The 23,499-nt window shown below is 52.7% G+C and overlaps 1 protein-coding gene across 3 annotated transcripts in view; it reads left to right on the top strand.

Moving 5' to 3' along the window:
* Positions 1-107: 107 nt before the first annotated feature.
* The window catches only part of RBM19 (RNA binding motif protein 19), a 153,003-nt gene continuing 129,611 nt past the window's right edge, over positions 108-23,499 (top strand). For all 3 annotated transcript variants that reach the window (XM_047088170.1, XM_047088171.1, XM_047088172.1), the window contains exons 1-11: positions 108-244; positions 4,343-4,525; positions 6,186-6,311; positions 6,510-6,548; positions 6,850-7,042; positions 8,098-8,339; positions 9,916-9,996; positions 18,298-18,376; positions 20,519-20,590; positions 21,523-21,726; positions 23,052-23,182. In XM_047088170.1, the coding sequence (XP_046944126.1) occupies positions 209-244; positions 4,343-4,525; positions 6,186-6,311; positions 6,510-6,548; positions 6,850-7,042; positions 8,098-8,339; positions 9,916-9,996; positions 18,298-18,376; positions 20,519-20,590; positions 21,523-21,726; positions 23,052-23,182 (1,386 nt within the window). In that variant the 5' untranslated portion in view covers positions 108-208. The remainder of the gene's footprint in view (positions 245-4,342; positions 4,526-6,185; positions 6,312-6,509; positions 6,549-6,849; positions 7,043-8,097; positions 8,340-9,915; positions 9,997-18,297; positions 18,377-20,518; positions 20,591-21,522; positions 21,727-23,051; positions 23,183-23,499) is intronic.

The following is a 23,499-nucleotide window of genomic DNA, read 5'->3' as shown; positions in this document are numbered from 1 at the left end:
TCAGGCCCGCCCCTTGAGGGGTGTGACTTCCTTGGGTCGCTCCGGTTCGGCCACGCCTGCTTCCGGAGAGGGCGGGCTTACGGCTGAAACACGTGATCTTGTTCCGGCTCGCCAAAGATGGCGGCCCCCAGAGCGGGAGCGTGAAAGTTGTTGGTGAAAGACGCTGTCCGCCTGCGCTGGCATCGCAACCCAGTGGGGACCGTGCGCCATGTCGCGACTGATCGTGAAGAACCTCCCGAATGGGGTGAGTGCGGGGCCTGGACTTGAGAATCTGAAATTGGGAGCAGCCAGTTGGGGGCTAGGAAGGAGGTGGCTGGGGAGAATTGAGGGGCTTCGGCCCTGGGGCAGGACTCAGGACGTATTCGAAACCCAAAAGGGCAGGATCGGTGGCAAATCCCCCATTTGACAGTTGGGAGAGGGGGACAGCGAGCCCTCAAGGTTCCACAGCCGGTCCGAGAGTACCTGACTTCCATCCCGACAACTTTTCCGGCGGAGATGCCAACACCCCACGTGGGCTGAATGCTCTCTTCCACAACCCCTCTGGTCCGATCACGTTTTTTTGTTCACTTGTGACTGGGTCGGACCCTGCACTTGTATTCATCTCCCACTCGGGAAACTGTTGGAGAGGCAAATGGGGAGTATTAAGTTGAGGACCTGCGTTACAATCCTGACTCCCAACTTTAGGGCCAGTGGGCATAATTTAAGGAGACTGAGTGCGTGTGAAGGGCTTTAAACCGTTTATCCAATAAGTAGAGAGGGGTGAGCCAGTCACACTTGTCACTGTTTCAAGAGCCAAGCACAGAACCTGGCACGTGGTAGACATTCAGTAAAAACATGTGGAACGAATAAGTGAAGAAATAGCCGGGAAGTAGGTGGGGTCAGATGCCTGGAGGCAGCGTGCCCCAGGGGTTCATCCTTACCTATTTTGCTATAACTTTTGTTGGGATGAAGAGCCCCCACACCACTGGTGTGGCTAGTAAGCTCGTTCCCAAGATACAAAATGTGCCCTTTGGATGGGATGAGACGTCTTCTGGACTCTTAACTCTAATTCCTCAGGAGGTTGTCTCCTTAGGAGTGACAACACAAAGCCATTTCGACTTTATTGTGTGTGTGTGTGTGTGTGTGTGTGTGTGTGTGTGTGTGTAACTCCTCCCCCCCCCCCCCAGCGGTTGTGGGGGACCTATGACAGGATTTTAAGAATTCAAACACTACAAAAAAAAAAAAAATTCAAACAGCGCAATGATGTATGAAATGAGAAGCAAAATCTTTTGCTCCACCCTGCCTCTGTCTTTCTGTCCAGGAGGAATCATCTTCAGTGGTTTGTTTTTAGGACTCCTCATTGGTGTTTCTTCATGTCTAAATAGCGTGCTCTCTCCTCCATTTCGTGGTCTGTTTACCTCAGTGACTATCTGCTGACCCTCCCCTAAGCAAGATGAGGAATTTTGATCATCTGTTTTTCCCTAACTGTCTGTTATATTATTTTTAATTCTTCCATTGTTTACCCTAAGGAGTAAACCTTCAGAATACATATTGATCCATCCATCTGCTTTAGGCAGTGTCTCTTGGTGCCTCACGTTGATGGATGAGGACTTTAGCATGGCTACCCTCCCAACTTCCGTCTCATTGGGCTTCTTCTGTCGTTGGACTGACTCTCTTACCCTTGCTTGTCTTGTCTGATGAATGAAAGAATTCACGAAAACCAATGGTAGCGGTAGCTGACGTTTTGAGAGCTCGCTGCGTCCCAGGCACTGCACCAGTGGCTTTCGGTTAAGTAACTCATTTATTCCTCAGCAGAACCCTACAAGGTAGCTTCCGTTATTACGCCCATTTTAAAGTTGAAGCGACCGAACTACAGCAAAGGAGAGTGATTTCCCTGAGGTCGCACACAGCTGGTAATTCAAAGAGCAGGGATTGAATTGAACAGTCTGCTTCTAGAAATGTGCGTTCCTGACCCCTTCACCGTACTGTCTCTCTTTGCACGATAGCATACGCTTTTCTTAACTCTTTCCCAACACGTATTTAGTAGTGAGTACTTGTTATGTTGCTGACATTGTAGATAGTGGGAGATAAAATTCAGTCCCCCCTCCTCCCCTCCCTTAGAGCACGAGCAGTCTAGCAGAGGAGATAAGGAGCCAAATCTCTGTGACATAAGGTCAGGGATCGAAGTCGGACCCCGTGCTGTGTGAGCACAGGCGGCTTGGTTACCTGACCCACCTGAGGAGTCCGGGAGAGGCCTCCTGGGGGAGATGACTGAATTGAGAATGAGGGGTTAGCCGGGGCCTTTTGGGAAGATTGCACCCACAGGAGACGACCAGTAAAACCTCAGAGGTGGGAGTCGGGGAGGGCTTCGAGAAGTTTGGCAAGAGGTGGTACTGCAGGGGTGGGTCAGGCCGGGTCGTGGAGAATCTCGTGTTTTACCTTAGCAGCTTCCCCGTGAGCCTTTGGCGTCTGAAAGTCGCCAAGAGGTTTTGGACAGAGGAATGGTGGGGTCAGACTTGCGCGTGGCTCTTCCCAGGTAGTGGGGGTGATGAATTTCACTGCCTTTTATGTACCTGAGCTGAGTCACAGACCTCGAGCCTGTAGACCTTGGGTAGACCATTGGTCCTCCACGAGCTTCGTTTTCTCCTCTCTAAAAACGTGGATAATGATCCCTAACTCATAGGGTGATACGAGATTTTAATGATTACAGAGTTATTAAGAACCTGCCTCAGAAAATGTGTTTTCCCTTCCTACTGGGCTGCCAAGGTCTCCAGTGTTTTTAATTTTAGACCTTGTATTGGCTATTTTGGGGGGTTTTTGGTGTCCCCAGTACCACATACACACAGTTCTCCCAGTCACTGCTTAAAAAACTCACCGTAGGGGCGCCTGGGTGGCGCAGTCGGTTAAGCGGCCGACTTCAGCCAGGTCACGATCTCGCGGTCTGTGAGTTCGAGCCCCGCGTCAGGCTCTGGGCTGATGGCTCGGAGCCTGGAGCCTGTTTCCGATTCTGTGTCTCCCTCTCTCTCTGCCCCTCCCCCGTTCATGCTCTGTCTCTCTCTGTCCTAAAAATAAATAAAACGTTGAAAAAAAACAAAAACAAAAACAAAAAAACTCACTGTGGGGCGCCTGGGTGGCTCAGTCAGTTAAGCGTCCGACTTCAGCTCAGGTCATGATCTCGCGGTCTGCGGGTTCGAGCCCCGCATCGGGCTCTGTGCTGACAGCTCAGAGCCTGGAGCCTGCTTCAGATTCTGCCTCCCTCTCTCTCTGCCCCTTCCCTGCTCATGCTTTGTCTCTCTCTCTGTAAAAATAAATAAACATTTAAAAAAAAAATAAATAAATAAATAAATAAACTCACTGAATTGGATGGGTAGCCTGGCTGGAGTGAGGATGGGGGCCAGGAGCCAGTTTCCATACTGTGGGCCCCGTGACCAAATCCTAAGAACATTAATGAATTAGTTTTCTGTTGCTTTTACAAGAAATTGCCACAAACGAAGTGGCTTAGACAATACACATTGGTAATCTTACAGTTTTGGAGGGCAGAGAACCTTGTTTTTTCTTTTAAATCTTATTATTAGTTAGTTTTGAGAGAGTGGGTGCATGTGGGGGAGAGGCAGAGAAAGAGGAAGAGAGAGGGAGAGAATCCCAAGCAGGCTCCACAACACCAGTGCCCAGCCTGTCGTGAGGCTCAAACCCGTGAACTGTGAGATCATGGCCTGAGCCAAAGTCGGACACCTAACCGGCTGAGCCACCCCGGTGCTGAAATCCTAAAATCAAGGTGTTGGTAGGGCCGCGTTCCTTTTGGAGGCTCCCGGGGAGAATCTGTTTCCTTGCCTTTTTTAAGCTTCTCTAGGCTGCCTGCTCTCCTGGGCTTCTGGCCACCTCCTGAATGGTCAAAGCCAACAGCATGGCATGGTGCAGTCTCTTTCCGTCTCCAACATCCCATCACCTTTTCCGGCCCTGACCCTCCTGTCTCTCTCGTATAGTGGAACATGGACCTCAGATCCACCCGGATAATCCAGGAGAACTTCCCCATCTCAGGATCCTTAATGTAATCACATCTGTGAAATGCCTTTGCCATCAACGGTCATATACTCACGGGGCCCAGGGATTAGGATGTGGACATCTACCCTCTACCACAATGAGCAAACACACGTAACCTACCACGTTCGTTTGTTCACGCGTTTATCCTGACAGGTCTTTATCAGGTGTTGGCTGTGGAGTGGCCACAGGGCTGACCTCCCGATGTGTTCGCTCTCCTTATCCTAACAGGGAATCCCAGGGCCTCGGGGTTTCCAGCCCGCTTTTGCCCCCTTGGCTCTGAGGACTCCCCTGCTCCTCCCTCACTGTGCCCCTTCCGTCCCAGATGAAGGAGGAGCGTTTCAGGCAGCTGTTTGCCTCCTTTGGCGCCCTGACCGACTGCAGCCTGAAGTTCACCAAAGACGGCAAGTTCCGTAAGTTTGGCTTCATCGGCTTCAAGTCGGAGGAAGAGGCCCGATCGGCACTGAACCATTTCAACAGGAGTTTTATCGACACATCCCGGATCGTGGTGAGTCCACTTCTGCCTGCCCGTTGAACCTGACCCCACTTGACCTTCCCCTCTCCGCTCCTGTCCGGAGCCTGGCTGCTTCCAGACCATGCTGCCCCGGTCCACCTCACCGGTGCTCAAACTTCCTGCGTACGAATCCCCCGGAGAGCTTTCTCCGCCGTTTCCGACTCAGCGTGGGGGCGGGGTGGGACTCAGCGTGGGGGTGGGGAGCGCCCACCCGATGCTGGGGGTTTAGAGAAACATCGTGCCCTGGCCCCGTCCTCATGGGTGAATAGGCCACTTTCAGTCCGTGTTGTCAGCGCTGTGACGGGGAAGCGCCAGGGGGCCCGTGTCCTGGCCTGGGAAGGGGTCAGGAGAGCTTCCTGGAGGAGGAGGTCCTGCCCGTGTCACTCACGTACATCTAATGAGTTGGTAAAACATCCTTAACGCTCTGGTGAGAAGAGAAAACCAGATGTTGGACAAGTGTGTATCATGCGATCCCATTCAGACAATTCGTATTTTTTAGTCTACAAGTGTGTGATGTGAAGAGAGCCACGTGGAAGGATTTTTACCAAAACGTTAATTTCTCCCTCCGGGTGATACGGGTTAGGGTAAAAACGGGTTTTTGTTTGTTTGGTTTTTTTTTCCACTTGTACTTTCCTTTGTTGATTTAAGTTGCATACATTGAACACATGTCATTGCTACAGAAACAGCAGAACTATTTTGAAAATCCCTACAAAGGGGTGTGGCAGGATGGTAGCCTGTCCCCAGGGGGCAGAGGTGGCCGCCTGGCACTCCTGAGTGTGGCAGAAAGCGTGGCTCTCAGCTCAGGCTGGACACCAAGTACTTCCGGGCTTCCGAGCGGTTGCCTCCCTGTCTCGTCACCCCAGAGCTGTCCTCTGGGGCCAGCTGAGCTTGCCCCACGGTAATTACAGTGATCCGGGAAGCCACTACCTTAGCCTCGACCCCCTGCGTCAGCCACCCTGGGGGCTGGATGGCTAAGAACTCGGGCTCCAGAGCCGACCCCCTGCGCAATTAAAAATCTGTGCAGAACTTTCAACTCCCCCCAAATCTAACTACTAATAGCCTACCGTTGACCAGGAACCCTTACTGATAACAGTTAATGTGTACTTTGCATGTTATATGCGTTCTGTGCTGTAATCTTACAATAAAATAAGCTAAAAAAACCAAACAAACACGTTAAGGAAATCATGAGAGAAAAGACATTCACGATGCTGTACTGCATTTAGCAAAAAAAAAAAAAAAAAAATCTGCATACAAGCGGACCCGTATGGTTCCAACTTGTATCGTCCCAGGGGCATCTGTAGTCCCTGCCGGCCTTTGCCCGTCCTCGCTAAAGTTACCACGGTCACTGCACTTACCCACAAGTTCCATGCGCCAGGCAGTCTGAGCCCTCTGCAGGTGGGAGCGACCCCCACCCTCCCCACTTTGAACATCGGAAAGGTTAAGGGGCTGTCACCTTCGACCTGGGTGATCAGGACAGGAGTGGAGACAGGAACTCGGGGGTTGTGGTTCAAGGGTCGGTTGTGATTTGCTTCAGGCGACTCAGCCAGCAAGTGACAGCCACCTTTGTAAAAAGGCCCGGCTCCCCAGGTGCCGAAGGGGAGCGCCTGTGCTGGGCGGGTGGCAGTGTCCCCATCACCCTCTCTCTCCCACGCAGGTGGAGTTCTGCAAGTCGTTTGGGGACCCGACAAAGCCCCGGGCCTGGAGCAAGCATGCCCAGAAAACAAGCCAGTCTAAGAATCCCTCAAAAGGCCAAGACTCCGTCTCCACGGAACCTAAGAAAGTGCGTAGAAGGTCACTCCCACCCGCATCCCCGGTGTCAGCAAGGTGGTGGCCCCTGCATGGGCTGGGCGGTGGGAGCGGGAATGGCCAGACACCCCCCCTCTGGTGGTTCCTGAAGGCGGGTGCTCCCCGGGCAATGCGTTCTGTCCCCCCTTCCCCCTCATCTGTGACCCTCACCGTCTGCGACTTCTGTTTGCAGGATGACAAGACGAAAAAGGTAGCGGGTGAGCTGGAGAAGGTGAGTGTGCCCCGTTGGCCGAGAGCGTGGGTGCCCTGGGTGGTGCTGGGCGGGCTGCGGCAGGCTCAGAGGGGGTGAGGCAGCCTGGCAGGCAGAGGTGGGCCTCGTCTTCCTTGCCATGTGTCTGTGGCTCCGTAGTCCTCTAGTCTGGTGAAGGGTACCACCAACTGCCCCCAGGGTCCTCAGGAGGCCAGGGACGTGAGCTTGGCGGATGCCCTCATCCTCCGGGGAGGCAGGCGGGTGCGCCCTAGCTGAGCCTTCTCTGCCTGTCCCCCTTTGTCCCCGGCCCCGGTGCCACCAGCTGAAGAAAGACGCCGAGTTCCAGGAGTTCCTGTCGGTTCATCAGAAGCGGACGCAGACAGCCACTTGGGCGAACGATGCCCTGGACGCCGAGCCCTCGAAAGGGAAGGGCAGGCCTGCCAGTGACTACCTGAACTTCGACTCCGACTCGGGGCAGGAGAGTGACGAGGAGGGGCCTGGGGAGGACCCGGAAGGTAAGGGCATCCGCATGCGTGTGTCCAGACCAGCAGGGGTGTGACCTTGGGCCCCTCAGTGCCAGACACAGGAGACGACTGTGAGAGACGCTGTCCTCAAGTTGGGGTGGTTATCCCACCCAAGATGCCCTGACCGGGCCTGGTCACAGTCAAATATTTATGGGGCACTCGCTGAATGCCGGGCATTCAGGACATAGCAGTGAGCAAAAGACAGAAGAATCCTGCTCGCATGGAGCCCCCATTCCAGTGGTGGGGAGAGAAACTACAGGAGATGAAGTTCAGTGTTGACAACGTGCCTAAAGACGGGCGCCACAGGAAGAAAGCAGGAAAGGGGGGAGGAGAGCTCCCGGGGAAGGCCTGTTGAGGAGGGGACCGTAGAGCGGAGGCCTGAAGGCGGTGAGGGAGGGCACCTCTGTCCTCAGCAGGGGCCCACGGCCACGTCGGGGCGGGGGGATGCGAGCGGGAGCAGTCGCCATCCAGAGTGGCAGTTGCTATGGTCGTGGGTCGGGCGTCGATTTTGCATTGAGGCGGGAGAATGACTTCACTGTGAATTTCAGGCCTGGTAAAGCTTCTGGCAACACTGGAGTCCAGACGACTCGCTGGGAGCTGCTGGGATAGAGCAGGGGAGGCGCGGGAAGGGGGTCGCTGGCAGAGGGAGGAGCGTGGCCAGGGCACAGGGCAGAGGGAAGTGCAGGAGCTCGAGGGGACCCCGCGTGGTTTGGGGTGGCTGCCAGGGAGAAGCCGGGCAGCTCACGTGGGCCCGAGGAAGAGGGTGGGTGTCCCGGGAGCATCTGGAGGCCACTCCAGGAGTGACGGTCCTGTCCGTGCTCTCAGAAGAGTCCCGCAGGCCGCAGTCGAAAGAGCAGACTGACGAGGGCAGGGCCGGCCCGGGGAGTCGCGTGGCTCTCCACCAGCCGTGGCCCGTGAGATACCAGAACTCCCCGCGGTTCGCCCCGGTTAACATCACGTGTCAGAGGACCCACCGGGGCTGCCCCCGGTGGCCCTCTGCCGCCCCGGCCCCTGCTCCGCTCACTGCCCCGCCCTGCTTTTCGCAGAGGAGGGTGGCCGCGAACCCAGGGCGGCCGTGCAGCGGGAACTGTCCGACATGGACTACCTGAAATCCAAGATGGTCACGTCTGAGTCGCTGTCATCCTCGGAGGAGGAGGGGAGCGAAGACGAAGCTGTCAGCTGTGCGGACGGGAGCGAGGCCGTCCGGCAAGACGGAGGGGGGCGCGCGGCTGGCCCGGAGCAGGACGCGCCATCCAGGGACAAGAGGCCGGGGGCGGCCGGAGCTGAGGTGTGTGCGTGAGGACGTGCGCGGGCGCTCGGGAGGCAGAGGGAGGACGGGGAGGGGACGTGTGCCCTCGTCCTCACCCATGCTCGCTGCGGCCCCTTTGCTGGCGGCGGGTATCATAAAGGAAAGACCGCTCTGTGGCTCAGCCCTGCCACTTGCTCACCGTGGGACCTAGAGCAAGCACTTCTCCCCTCCCGAGTTTATTTTCTGTGGCAACGTGGAGAGGCCACCTGCCTTCCGGAGCTGAGGGGTGTTAATGAGCCGGTTGAGAGGTAGGAGCAGGTGATGCTTTATGTTATAGCAGAATAGGCGGGTGTGAGCCCACAGTCGGCAATACCGATGGGATTAATTGAGTGCTTACTACATGCTGGGTACAACGTGCGCTTTGTCGTTTGTCGCGGACTCTTAGGACAGCCTTCTGGGGAGCGGGGGCATGCAGGGATTCCTGTCCCATTTTGTAGGTGAGGAAACCGAGGCCCAGAGGAGGGAAGTGACTTGACCAAGGTCATGGCTGGGAAGTCGTGGGGTCACGACTGCTGGGCTGCTGGGCTCTGAAGTCTACAATATAAACGTGGGTGCGACCTTCAGGGACGGCCGCCTTGTCCCCCACCAGGGCGTTCTCTCTGCTTAGGGACCCGGTGGGTCGTGTTTGGGCCCCATGCCCTCACCTCCCTATACCCCAGCCAGCTCCCTTAAAGGTGCCACGTGTCCTCTCTCTTTTTCTTTCTTCATCCTTCTCCGTCCTTCATTTTCGGCCCCTTCCAATTGCACATTCCATCCTTTTCTCCTAAAAATGTATATTCCGGACTAATGTCGAGTTCCTAGAGCTGTGGGTTCAGATCTCAGCCCGGACACAGAGTAGCCGTGGGACCCGAGGGTGCTTCTCCTCGTCTGAGATGACACTCAGCGTAGCAATGGCCTCTGTGTCCGGTTTCCCAAACCCCTGTGCCGGTGCACCTGCTGGCCCTTGAAGTTTCAGAAATCAGGAAGATGCCCCTGGCGGTGTGGCACCCGCAGTGGGGTCCGGTCTGTCATCACACACTTCTGTTTCTGCAGTGAAACCACAAAGGACCACTCCTGCCCTCAGGGTAAGGGTCGCCTGTAGGTTGCCTCGCATCAGCTGAGGGCAGGTTGTCCTGGCAGGTGACTTCAAGTCAGGGCAAGTTTTGTTGCCAAAGAGATTATAGAAAACCTACCTTTTTTCCGGGCGGTTTGGGTTCCGGCATTATAAAGAAGATCCCGAACCGACAATCGTCTAAGGTTGTTTTGAAGATTCAGCAGGCCAGCCGCGTTTGCAAAGTGCCTCGGACAGTGTCGGGCACAGAGCAAGCCCTCAGTCAATGGTAGCGACTGTTGCGGTACCTCAAGGCTCCATCCCGGGCCCTCTGCCCCTCCTTGTGGCCTGGAGCCCCTGTTAGCACGCCCTCACCTCCACGCCAGCCACACGGCACCTCCACGGCCGGCGTGATGCTTGTCAGCGTCCCGCGGCTCGCCCTGGCAGCACGTGCCTCTGAGTCCTTGCCGAGGCGGCTGTGGCAAGGAAGTCACTGTGGCCCTTTCTGTTCTTGCCGTCGTTCAGGCAGACAAACCAGCAACCCAGAAGGAACCCACCACCCCCCACACCGTGAGGCTGCGGGGAGCCCCGTTCAACGTCACGGAGGTAGGTGCTGACAACGTGACGAGGGGAAGGAGCCCCTGGGAGAGCAGGGGACGGGGGTGAGGATTCCAGGACGCTCTGCTGCATGGGGACTTCAGGACCAGTTGAGGACTTGAACTGGAAGGCATTGGGGTCAAATTGAGAGCTTCTGATCTCGGGCGTTGACAGGGTCAGGAAACAGAGACCGAGAGAGACCGGTTTCATCCCCTGGTTATGTGGGAGACTTTCTCTGGTAAAAACGTCTGAAAAGGATGAGCTGGTAAATACTCAGGGCTTTGTGATCCATACGGTCCCTGTTGTGACTGCCCAACCCGCTGTGGCAACACAGAGACCGCCCTCGACGATAGGTGCGCAAATAGGCATGGCTGTGCGCCCGAAAAACTTGACTGACAAAAACGGGCTGCCAGCCGCTTTTGGCCTGCAGGCCGTAGTGTTAGATTCTGGGTTTACACAGCAGAGAACTCTTCAGATTCCCTCCTTTATGGAAGTCACAAAAGTTTACAGTAGAAGATTTTTTTAAGTAGCTAAATAAGGTAAAATTACTTAGAGCTAGGATGAACCTATAAAATGTTCTTTTGGGACACCTGGGTGGCTCCGTTGGTTAAGCGTCCGACTTAGGCCCAGGTCATGATCTCGCAGTCCGTGAGTTTGAGCCCCACGTCGGGCTCTGTGCTGACAGCTCAGAGCCTGGAGCCTGCTTCGATTCTGTGTCTCTCTCTCTGCCCCTCTCCCGTTCATGCTTTCTCTCTCTCTCAAAAACAAAATAAACATTAAAAAAGTTCAAGGGGTGCCTGGGTGGCTCAGTCGGTTAAGCATCTGACTTCAGCTCAGGTCATAATCTTGTGGTTTGTGAGTTTGAGCCCCGCGTCGGGCTCTGTGCTGACGGCTCGGAGCCTGGAGCCTGCTTCGGATTCTGTGTCTCCCTCGCTCTCTGCCCCTCCCCGGCTTATGCTGTGTCTCTGTCTCTCTCTCGCAAAAATAAACATTAAAAAAAAAAAAAAGTAAATGTTCTTTAATCAAGTTGAGGGTGAGAGGAATGCTCACCAGATAGGGAGCCAGGACGCAGGGGTACTTCCTGCGGGTGTAGTTACTGACTGTCCCAGGCAAAGCAGGACAACTTCCTACACACCCACATGCCCCTCCCCCCCCACATATCCCTGTATCTCACTCAGTGAGAACCACTAATAAATTCTGAGTTGATCTTAGACAGTTTTTTCTTAGTATATAAACAATGATTACCGTCTTCTAGCTTTAAAAAGCATTCCTACAGTAGAAACTATTTTCAAACTTCACAATACGTCAACAATATTTTTGAATGCTGAATGTTCTGCAGCGTTTAGTTTTTGGTCCTAGAGAGGAAAAAAAGTGACTGTTTTTTTTTTTTTTTTTTTTTTTAATTTTTTTTTTTTTCAACGTTTATTTATTTTTGGGACAGAGAGAGACAGAGTATGAGCGGGGGAGGGGCAGAGAGAGAGGGAGACACAGAATCGGAAACAGGCTCCAGGCTCTGAGCCATCAGCCCAGAGCCCGACGCGGGGCTCGAACTCACGGACCGCGAGATCGTGACCTGGCTGAAGTCGGACGCTTAACCGACTGTGCCACCCAGGCGCCCCAAAAAGTGACTGTTTTTTATGTCACTAGATTTGCAAAAAGGCATCCAGTGTTTGCTTAATTACTATTTTCAATTTCTTTTATGTTCATTTACTTTTTTTTTTTTTTTTTAAATTTTTTTTTTTTTTGTTTCAACGTTTATTTATTTTTGCGACAGAGAGAGACAGAGCATGAACGGGGGAGGGGCAGAGAGAGAGGGAGACACAGAATCGGAAACAGGCTCCAGGCTCCGAGACATCAGCCCAGAGCCCGACGCGGGGCTCGAACTCACGGACCGCGAGATCGTGACCTGGCTGAAGTCGGACGCTTAACCGACTGCGCCACCCAGGCGCCCCTTCATTTACTTTTTGAGAGAAAGAGAGAGCAAGCCAGGGAGGGATTGAAAAGAACACTTAACATAAATGGAAAGCCACACGTTTTTAGAAAGTAAAGATACTAATTCTTGTAGAAGAGTAAGTTCATCAGGAGGGGGCGTGGTGTAGAATATTCTGCGTCCTCCCCGCCAGCGTCGTCGTTCACGTTGCACGTGACTTACTCTGGACGCACTGTGATATGTACTCCCCGAATCCCCAAAGGTGGGGCCTGGGAGTCGTTTCCAGACTTCGCTGTTAATAATAATGCAGTCAGCATTCCTTGAGACCAGAGGTCAGATTTTTTCCATAGAGGTCACAGAGTTTAGGCTTTGGGGGCCCTATGGTATCTGGACCACATTTCTTTATTTTAAGTGACCCTTCAGAAATGGAAAACCACTCTTAGCTTTCAGGTCATGCAAAAGCAGGCCATGGGCAATGTTTGGCCTGCGGGCCACAGTTTGCCAACCCTTGCTTCAGATAGATATCATGCAGGCGCACGCACGGGCACTTTCAAGGCTTTGATACAGAATGTCAGTTGCCCCCGGAAGCATTGCTGGTTTGCACTCTCTTCAGCGACGTACGGAAATGCCCGCTTCTGTGAACCCCGGGTGTTCACCTGTGTCAACGTGACAGGAGAAAATGACATCTCATCCTAATTTATATTTTATTTTTTTTTATTTATTTTTTTTTTTTAATTTTTTTTCAACGTTTTTATTTATTTTTGGGACAGAGAGAGACAGAGCATGAACAGGGGAGGGGCAGAGAGAGAGGGAGACACAGAATCGGAAACAGGCTCCAGGCTCCGAGCCATCCGCCCAGAGCCTGACGCGGGGCTCGAACTCACGGACCGCGAGATCGTGACCTGGCTGAAGTCGGACGCTTAACTGACTGCGCCACCCAGGCGCCCCCTAATTTATATTTTAAATCATTGGTGGGGCCGATCACATTTGTAATTCATCCTCTTTTACAAAATTCCCAACCATATATATCTTTGCCCTTTTTTTTCCTCTTGAAGGGTTCCTCTGTTTTGATAGTCTGTATTTACCGATTTTTTTTTTTTTAACGTTTATTTATTTTTGGGACAGAGATAGACAGAGCATGAACAGGGGAGGGGCAGAGAGAGAGGGAGACACAGAATCGGAAACAGGCTCCAGGCTCTGAGCCATCAGCCCAGAGCCTGATGCGGGGCTCGAACTCACGGACCGCGAGATCGTGACCTGAGCTGAAGTCGGACGCTTAACCGACTGCGCCACCCAGGCGCCCCTGTATTTACCGATCCTTAAAAATTAAGCTCATCCAAGTTCATCTCTGCAGGCAGTATTTGGGTCGCACTAGACTCTCTGAATTATCAGGTAATTTAGAGTCAGAATCCTTTCAATATCAAACATGCAGAGAATCATGCTTAATAAGTAAACGTGATGGGGCACCTGGGTGGCTCAGTTGGTTAAGAATCCGACCCTCCATATCGGCTCCGGTCGTGATCTCACAGTTCGTGAGGTTGGGCTCTGTGCTGACAGTGCAGAGCCTACACTTGGGATTCTCTCTCTCCTTCTCTCTGCCCCTCCCCGGCTTGCTCTTTCTCTCTTTCTCTCGAAAAATAAGTAAACCTAAAAAAATTAAAAAACGTAAATAAGTAAACGTTAGATGTCTTTTTGCAAAACTAATGCCATAAAAAAGAGTCACTTTTTCCCTCTCTATGAACAAAAACAAAATACAATGGAAGAAAAGATTTGTGTTTAAGCCAGAAAGAAAACCTGCCTCTCGATATTCTGATGAACATTCTGTGTGTGTGTGTGTGTGTGTGTGTGTGTGTGTGTGTGAAGGGAGGCTTTATAGATACTCTAATGGAAGTTTTATAGGTTCTGTATAAAGGAAATGTTAAATTCCAGTGAGGGATTCTTAAAAGAACACTTAACATAAATGGAAAGCCATACATTTTTGGAAAGTAAAGATACCAATTCTTATAGAAGAATGAGTTCATCACGAGAGGGGATGGTGTAACAATGGGGAATATCCTGCAAGAATAGACCTCTGTCTACAAGATACTGAAACCTGATTGAAGCTATAGCATTTAAAACAGTTTGGTTCGAGCAAAGTTGTGGACAGATTGATGGAATACGATAGAATCCAGAAATAAACTCAAATTTATATCGGCATTTACTCTAGTGTCATGGGGGTGGTCCACATCAATGAGAAGAGAGATTTTTCTATAAATAATAATGGGACAATCGGTGAGCTTTTCTGCAGAAAGAAAGATGGATTCCTGCCTTACTCCTTACAGCAAGATAAATTTCAAGTGTACCGAAAGCTTTAAAAAACGAGACTATGAAAGTTACAGGAGGAAGCATTGGGTGAATTTGCTTATCATATTAGTATGAAACACTGCCCTCCAAGCTGTTGCAGAACTTTGGTGGCCGTAAGGAAGAACATGGATTAATTGACTACACAGCAGTTAAAACCTTCTGTAGGATGACAGATATCATAAAGTCAAGAGATGACAGACATTCATCACCGAAGAACAAGCAGGTCTCTTTAACTTACAAATAAATAGGTTGGTATTGGGACCTGTGACCTGAAAGGAAAATGGACAAAAGGTTAGGGGGTCTTTTAAGGGAAAGAACTCATATGAGCCAGTAAAGATACTTGAGTTCACTCAGAGTTGAAGAACTACAGGTCCAATCTGGAAGATTACGTTTTGCAAACATTTTAAAAGTTCGATAATACTTTGGCAGGCTGTCGCTAGAAGTGTGCAATGCAGCCTTTTGGAGGGCAGTTTGGAAGCGTCCGTCAAAATTAAGAAGCCGCATACATTTGGCCCAGCATTCTTTTTTTCTTAAATTTACATCCACGTTAGTATACAGTGCAACAGTGATTTCAGGAGTAGGTTCCTTCGTGCCCCTCCCCCATTGAGCCCATCCCCCCTCCCACAGCCCCTCCAGGAACCCTCTGTTGTTCTCTGTATTTAAGAGTCTCTTCTGTTTTGTACCCCCTCCCTGGTTTTATGTTATTTTTGCTTCCCTTCCCTTGTGTTCATCTGTTTTGTCTCTTTAAGTCCTCATATGAGCTAAGTCCTAGGATTTTTGTCTTTCTCTGACTAATTTCACTTAGCATAATACCCTCCAGTTCCATCCACATAGTTGCCAATGGCAAGATTTCATTCTTTTTGATTGCTGAGTAATACTCCATTGTGTATATATACCACATCTTTATCCATTCATCCATCGATGGACATTTCGACTCTTTCCATCCTTTGGCTATTGTCGATAGTGCTGCTATAAACATGGGGGTGCACGTGTCCCTTCGAAACAGCACACCTGTATCCCATGGATAAATGCCTAGTAGTGCAATGGCTGGGTCGTAGGGTAGTTCTATTTTTAGTTTTTTGAGGAACCTCCATACTGTTTTCCAGAGTGGCTGCACCAGCTTGCATTGCCACCAACAATGCAGAAGAGATCCTCTCCGCATCCTTGCCAACATCTGTTGTTGCCTGAGTTGTTAAGGTTAGCCATGCTGACAGGTGTAAGGTAGTATCTCATTGTGGTTTTGATTTGTGTTTCCCTGATGATGAGTGATGTTGAGCATTTTTTCATGTGTCGGTTGGCCATCTGGATGTCTTTGGAGAAGTGTCTATTCATGTCTTTTGCCCATTTCTTCACTGGATTATTTGTTTTTTGGGTGTTGAGTTTGATAAGTTCTTTATAGATTTTGGATACTAACCCTTTATCTGATAGGTCATTTGCAAATATCTTCTCCCAATCTGTCAGTTGCCTTTTAGTTTTGCTGATTGTTTCCTTCGCTGTGCAGAAGCTTTTTATTTTGATGAGGTCCCTATAGTTCATTTTTGCTTTTGTTTCCCTTGCCTCTGGAGACATGTTGAGTAAGAAGTTGCTGCAGCTGAGGTTAAAGAGATTTTTGCCTGCTTTCTCCTTGAGGATTTTGATGGCTTCCTGTCTTTGAGGTCTTTCACCCATTTTGAGTTTATTTTTGTGTATGGTGTAAGAAAGTTGTCCAGGTTCATTCTTCTGCATGTCGCTGTCCAGTTTTCCCAGCACCACTTGCTGAAGAGACTGTCTTTATTCCATTGGATATTCTTTCCTGCTTTGTCAAAGATTAGTTGGCTATACGTTTATGGGTCCATTTCTGGGTTCTCTATTCTGTTCCATTGATCTGAGTGTCTGTTTTTGTGCCAGTACCATAGTGTCTCGATGATTACAGCTTGTAATACAGCTTGAAGTCCGTTGGCCCAGCAATTTTAATGCTAGGAATTTGCTGTAGGCGAGCGGCTCACATACACCAAGATTTCAGTACAAGAATGTTCACTGCAGCCTTTTCGTGTTACTATTTAATTGGTAACTTAATGCATCAATTTGTGTTGTGTTATTTAGAAACGCAAAAAAAAACCCACCCCAAACCAAAAACAAAAACCAGTAAACAACCTTTACACTTTGTCCTTAAAGAAGTGGGTAAGTTAGGGGTGCCTGGGTGGCTCAGTCCGACTTCAGCTCAGGTCATGATCTCACGGTTCGTGGGTTCGAGCCCCATGTCAGGCTCTGTGTGGACAGCTCAGAGCCCGGAGCCTGCTTCGGATTCCGTGTCTCCCTCTCTCTCTGCCCCTCTCCTGCTTGCTCTCTCTCTCTCAAAAATAAACATAAAAAAAAAAGAAGTGGCTAAGTTAGGGGGTCTCAGCTGGGGATGGTGTGCCCCCTCTAGGGGACACTTGACAATATCTGGAGATGGCTTTAACTCTTGCAGCCGAGGAGGGAGCATCTGGGGACAGACGGTAGAGATGCTGCCAGGCATCCTGTAGTGCACAGGACAGATCACCAGGCCCCAAATTTCCGTAGTGCCCATACTGAAAACCACAAGGTCTAGTTGACTCGCGCGAACTGGAGCTTAGTTAGCTGGAGTTAACTAAGGTGGGGCACATTGAAACAGTAGGATATGATATGTCACTTAAAAGAATGTCCTGGTATGGAAGGTCCCCAGGATGTACCATCAAGTAAAACATGCAACATACAGAAGAGTGTAGATTGATGAATTTTTTTTTTTCCAGGAGATACACCTTTTTTTTTTTTTTTTCTAATTTTAAATGTTTATTTTTTGGGAGAGAGAGTGCAAGCCTGGGAGAGGCAGAGAGAGAGAATCCCAAGCAGGCTGTGCGCTGTCAGCACAGAGCCCAGTGCAGGGCTCAAGTCTCTGGAACTGTGAGATCAGGAGCTGAGCTGAAGTCAAAAAGAGTCAGACGCTTAACCGACTGAGCCGCCCCAGTGCCCCATAAAGAAGACACACCTTCTATCATATGCTAGATTTCTCAGTAGGCACATGAAAATGAGGAAAAAGGTTTTTTGGGGGGGAGAATTTGGTAATTTGACATTTTTAAAAATGGGGGTAGCAACAGCAAAAATTCCCAACTTTATTGGACTTCTTCCATTCGTCTTCTGTGCCTTGATTTTTACGGTTGCTTGCACCTTTGAAGCTTCTCTAACGGGCTTAAAAGCCAGTACACAAATGAGAATGGTTCCCCTACTTTCATTTTTAATAAAAAGCCAACAAAAGTGAGCTGGGCATTGGAAACCGGGGCCATTTTTGACTTCTTGTTTTGTACTTTTCGGCATTTGCTAATATTGTGTATATTTGTGTGCATCTTAAGAAAATGTGTCTGGGGTGCCTGGGTGGCTCAGCTGGTTAAGTGTCCGATTTCGACTCAGGTCATGATCTTGTGGTTCATGAGTTCGAACCCCACATCAGGTTCTGTGCTGACAGCTTGGAGCCGGGAGCCTCTTCTGGATTCTCTGTCACCCTCTGTCTCGTTCTCTCTCTCTCTCTCTCTCTCTCTCTCTCTCTCTCAAAGATAAATAAAACAGTAAAAAAAAGAAAAAAGAGAAAAAAGAAAGTGTGTTTAAATCACCTTTAGTCCAAAACAGAAAGAGTTCAGAAAATCGGGGACTGTCAACAACAGCCCTTTAAGTGTCTATGTGTCACCTTGAAGAAGTAACATGGACAAATATTCATGCATTAATGAGAAGTGACAAAAGAGTTAATCCCAAGTATGTAAAAAGAAAAAAGATCAGAAACCACGCCTGAAAATGCTGATTGGGACGTTCCTACTCTACAGATATATTTATACTTTTCACTCCCAATTTTTTTTTTTTTTTACAAACCTTTTCTAAGGTAGTTTTACCAAGGGGAAAAGATACGTATTGTTTAGAGGTGCGAGAGATGCTGAAGGGTAAGCCACTGTGGGGACCTCTCTGAATTCAGAAATTTGGCCCCCGTTTCTTGATGGGGTTGCACGTCTGTTACTGGGTCGATAAAGGAGGAAAAACTTTTCTTCTTGTAGAAGAATGTCATGGAATTCCTGGCCCCGCTGAGACCAGTGGCCATTCGAATAGTGAGAAATGCTCACGGGAACAAGACAGGTAAGGCCGGTGCCAGCTTGAGGGGGAGGCAGGCGGTATCGATGGAGGCTCGGGGCAGCTGCTGGGTTTGTGGGGCCCCGTTCAGTGGACGGGCTGAAGCGCTCAGGACCAGGGCCAGCCTCCCTGGTGGCCTGGTGGGTCGTCTTAACCTGTTCCTCTTCTCTCCCCTCCCCACCCAGCCCACACTTGCGCTCGTTGGCTCACCTGTTCTGTTTAGAGAGATACCCCTGGGCGCTTGGGTGGTTAAGAGTCCGACTTCGGCTCAGGTCATGATCTCACGGTTTGTGGGTTCGAGCCCTGCGTCGGGCTCTGTGCTGACAGCTCAGAGCCTGGAGCCTGCTTGGGATTCTGTGTCTCCCTCTGTCTCTGCCCCTCCCCTGCTTGCACTCTGTTTCTCTCTCTTTGAAAAAAAATAAGTAGACATAAAAAAAAAAAAAAAAAAAAAAAGCAGATGTCCTTGGTCCTGGGGTTTTCTGGGCCAGGTCCACGGGCAGCACTGTTGAGTTGCTGAGAATGTGTGGTATTGCCCCTGTGCTGCCCTCTTCTGCGCCCCTTCCCACTCCTGGTGGCCGGCCCCCTCTCTAGGCTTCAGAGGGGTGGGGAGCATGCTGGAAAGAAGGGCCTGAGCTTGGAGCACCTACCTGCTGGCCAGGCCGGGAGGCTGCAGGATACAGAGGAATGCACTGAGGGCCTCCGGCCATGGGGAGGCCGGCACTGGGCATGCAGGGCATCCTGGGTGAGAAGACTCTGGCATGGGCGGAGGGTTCAGGAACTGTGGGGCGGACGTCTAGGGACTCAAGGCCTCCTGTTTTGGGGGGCTCTTGTCATCTTTCCTCCCTGGTCTCTGAGCACAAAACCTTGCCTCCCAGGCGGGTCCGCTCCGCCAGCCAGCCCTCCCTCCTTGCCCAGCTCTCCGAGCGCGGTGGAGGACGGGGTGATGAGTGCCTGCCTGGGCTCAGATCCCAGCTCGGCCGCTCGCGAGCCCTGTGCCCAGGGATGAGGGACTTCGTCTCAGTTTGCTCAACTGTGTAGTAGGGCGTCCTGCCTCATTAAATTGTATTAACTTGTTCAGTGAGTTAGTACACACACAGCATCTAAACAGTGTTGAACACCTACTGCACGCTCCCCAAGAGCTGCTATTAAACCCTATTGGAGTCTTGGGAACTGGAGGGAGCAGGCATGTGACCATGACACTTTTGAGGAGGGGCAGAATGTCCCCTTAGAATAGCCGGTGAGGATCCAGGACCTGGCCCCCAGGCCTGGGGCTTACTAATGACCGTGGACTTCAGCCTGGGTGCAGGACCCTGCCAGTGGCTTAAAGCATAGGGAGGCCACAGTTGGATATAGAACGGACCCCTGGCTGGTGACAGGAGGGTCCTGGGGCCGTGGGCCGGGTGGGGCTTTGCAGCCCTCCTGGGAAGGATCAGAGCGGTAGGCTGGGCTGGGGTGTGGCAGAGGGGGAGGGAAGGGGGGGAGGATGTTTATGGGGACGGATGAGGAGCCTGCCTTTGGGGACAGACAGGAAGGAGAATCTTAGGAGGGAATAAACAGCCTTGTGATAGAGGCCTTGGACCGTGGGCTTTGAACGAGGTCACAGCCCTGCCATCTGTTAGCCCTGATGCTCTGCTTCCTGACAGCACTGAGGCCTTGTGTGAGGTGGAGGTGTGAGGCCTCAGTCCTTCCGGGCTCCAGGAAGGACTCCTGGGTCCTCCTTTGTACGCACGTCGGGGCCTCAGGCGTCACAGACAGTGGTGGAGATGGCCGGGCAGGCTCCAAGCTGGTCGTAACACAGCAGCTTTGGGCATGTCTCCAGGGAAGGCCATGGGGCAGGCCCTGGTTCAGGTGGGGTGAGGCTGGAAGGGAGGTGAGGGCCTCCCATGTTCCTGACTCCTGTAGGCCCTCCACGTGTACAGCTGGGCCACGGTGTCTCCCCGCTGGCTCCCTGCAAAGACAAGTTTGGCCGGGGCGGGGGGGGGGGGGGCAGGAGAGTCGGCTTGTGTTTTGGAGACTGGGCAGAAATGGGAGTTACCCCCCCCCCCCCACGTTCTGCTCAGGCTCCCCCCGGACACCTAGCCCAGCACGGGCACTCCTGGGTGACTCCCACCCGTGTCTACAGATTCTGTCTTTGTCATCGTCCCTCAGGGTACATCTTTGTGGATTTCAGCAGCGAGGAGGAAGTGAAACAAGCTCTCAAATGCAACAGGGAGTACATGGGTAAGGAAGCCCGCCTCTGCCTGCTCGCAGGGCTTCCTTCGCTCCTTCATTTGCCCCGTGAAGTTCTGTGGAGGGCCTGCTGGGGGCCAGACACTGCTCCCGACACGGGGGGATAGAGCAGTGAGCAGAACGGACCGGTCTCTGCCCTCCTGGAGGTTGAGAGAAAGCTGACACGCGGCGGGCAGAGACAGGCAGATGGGCTGGGATTGGAGGAGCCGCGTTTTGAAACAGGACTTCATCCACTTGGGCCTCACCCAGGTGACATTGGAGCAAAGCCCGGAGGAGTAGGGGAGCCGGCTCTGGCTTCGCGGGCAGGCCGTTCAGTGGAGGGGGCAGCAAGCACAAGTTCCCACCGTTGGGGGGGGGGAGGTCACCCGAACAATGTCCACGGATGCAGCCTCTGCCGCATCCCAGTGCAGACAGGTGATTCAGGGCCAGCCAGTGACCCCCAGTGAGGACACGAGTGCAGTTAGGAAAGGCGGGAAGCCCGAGGAGTCTTGTTAGTAAGTCAGGAGGTAGGTTTTCATTGAGCACTTACTACCCGCACATGGAGGGGATGGTCAGGGTCTAATCAGGTGCACAGGGTGCTGCACAGAGACAGTTCTCCAGCGTTGGCTGTCACGTGACACCCTTGCCCGGGCAGAGCTGCGAGCCCTGCGGGGGGGCCTGCCCCCAGAGGGGATGCGGCACAGGGGCCCGGGGTGGCGGGGCAGGCCCCCCCAGGGTTGAAGTCGGATGGGTGAGATTTGGGGAGGGGACCCTCCGGGTTCAGGCCCACCACCGGCCCAGACTGCCACCCAGCAGTAGAGCCAGAGCCAGTGCTGTCGGCTTGGCCGCGGCACCTGGAAGGCGGCAAGGGAGTGTGGATCGCGACCCAGCAGTCCCGGCAGGTTCCGGGCCTGCTCCGGAGCCCTGACCCCCTCCTCCTGCAGGCGGGCGCTACATCGAGGTGTTCAGGGAAAAGAACGCCCCCACGGCCAAGGGGCCCTTGAAGAACAGCGCCAAACCCTGGCCAGGCCGGACCCTCGGGGAGAACGAAGAGGAGGAGGACCTGGCCGACTCTGGGAGGCTCTTCGTACGGAATCTGCCCTACAGCAGCACCGAGGAAGACCTGGGACAGCTCTTCTCCAGATTCGGTAGGGGCCCCCGTCTCCCGCTCACCGCGCACGCCCACGGCACGTAGTGCAAGCACACGGCCTGAGTTCCGGTCCAGTCCGCCTCCCGGGGGGCTCCTGACCACAGGCAAATGGCATCACCCCTCTAGTCTCCGTCTGCTCATCCATAGATGGGGCTAATGATCCCTGAGCTGGGGTGAGCGTCGACATGTCACCTACATCGGGGGTTAGCAGGGCCCCCAGTGAAAGGTGGCATCACAGGCCTTGCGTGCTGTCGGAACCCGCCCTCTCCTGCCCTCACCGTTTGACCCCAGGACAGACGAGATTCGGAAACGTTTTGCAGAGCTTGCCCTTGCCGTCCGGACTGCCTCGCTGCTCAGTGGTTGAAGTCCGGTCCCTGGTGGTGTGGATGTGACCGTGCTCTTCGGTCTGAGCTCCACCGTCTGAGGCCTCGCTCTCCAGACCGAGCGTCCCAAGTGCATTTGACGGCAAGGGTCATGTCCGCCGTCATGGTCGCTGCTGCTGTTCTCTCTCAGGAGAGAATTGGAAGGCCTGGGATTCGGCTTGGCACGCAGGGCTGTGTGTGTTTGTAAGGCCGTTGGAGGGAAGGAAGTGAGGGTATGAGGTGGAGGGCGAGGCCTGGAAGCTTTGGGATCCCTCACTTCCGTTTGGAGGACGGCCGTGAGGACCTGAGCTCGGCTCAGTGCCTGTTATGGGGGCAGGGCGGCCCCAGGCAGGACTCTGCGAGCAGGCACGTTGGTATAACCTCCCAGCCCATGGCCACTGCCCTGGTTTGCACAGCAGGGCTGGGCCGCACGGGCGAGGGGACGGGCAGGTGTCCGTTCAGGAAGATGAAGACAGAGAGGGCAGCCTGATGTTTAGGGTGGAAGCCGGTTCGGACAGGCTGTATTTAGAGCGTAATGATCATGTCACAGCAGAAGCCTCTGGGAGACTAACTCTGGAGCAGCACCGTTCAGCACACTGCACACAGTGACGCCTTTGTGGATGTACTGACTGCTGTCCTGTGAGCTCGGTGCTCTTGGGGTGCCGTGTTATAGACGAGAGACTGAGGCATGTGGAGGCTCGGGGTTTGCCCAAGGCCACACACATCCGTGTGGAGGCAGGATCCAGTCCAGGCACCTGTACTTTGAGGGTAGCCGCATAAAGGACTGTGAATCAAGGACACTCTTGACCCTTGAGGTGGTCTCGTGCCAACCACTTGCCACATTGTTCCTTGGGCCAAGTGGCTGTGACCGACCCAGAACAGCAGCTGTTATGTGTTAAAACCCATCGCGTGTTGGGCCCAGCCCCGGCCCCTGAGATGTTGACGCCTCTCCTGTCCACAGGTCCCCTGTCTGAGCTTCATTACCCCATTGACAGCCTGACCAAGAAACCCAAGGGCTTTGCCTTCGTCACCTTCATGTTCCCCGAGCACGCCGTGAAGGCCTACGCGGAAGTGGATGGGCAGGTGTTCCAGGTGACTGCTCGAGGCTGGCGGGTGGCGGCTGGGCCCAGGAGGTCGAGAAGGGGTGCGTGTGCCCACGTGCACAGGCACCCATGTTTGCAAGAAAACGCGCGTGATGGTGTGCGAAGCCACTCCTTTTTACCGGAGCCAGTGGAAGGTGGCTCCATGAGGGCAGGGCCCTTCAGCACCTAGGACAGCACCCGGCACACAGTACACACTCCCAACTGTTTGTCACACGAACCAATATGCTGTCCGTCCCCAGGAATACCGCTGGGAAGAGAAGTAAGGAAAGAGAGTTTGGACCTGGTCATATTAAATGGTCACAATAG

The sequence above is a fragment of the Lynx rufus genome, unplaced genomic scaffold (genome assembly GCF_022079265.1).
Source record: "Lynx rufus isolate CCGP_SWC_20201006 ecotype Redwood Valley unplaced genomic scaffold, mLynRuf1.p SCAF_24, whole genome shotgun sequence".
NCBI lineage: Eukaryota > Metazoa > Chordata > Mammalia > Carnivora > Felidae > Lynx > Lynx rufus.
This window is presented reverse-complemented; position numbering and strand designations above follow the sequence as displayed.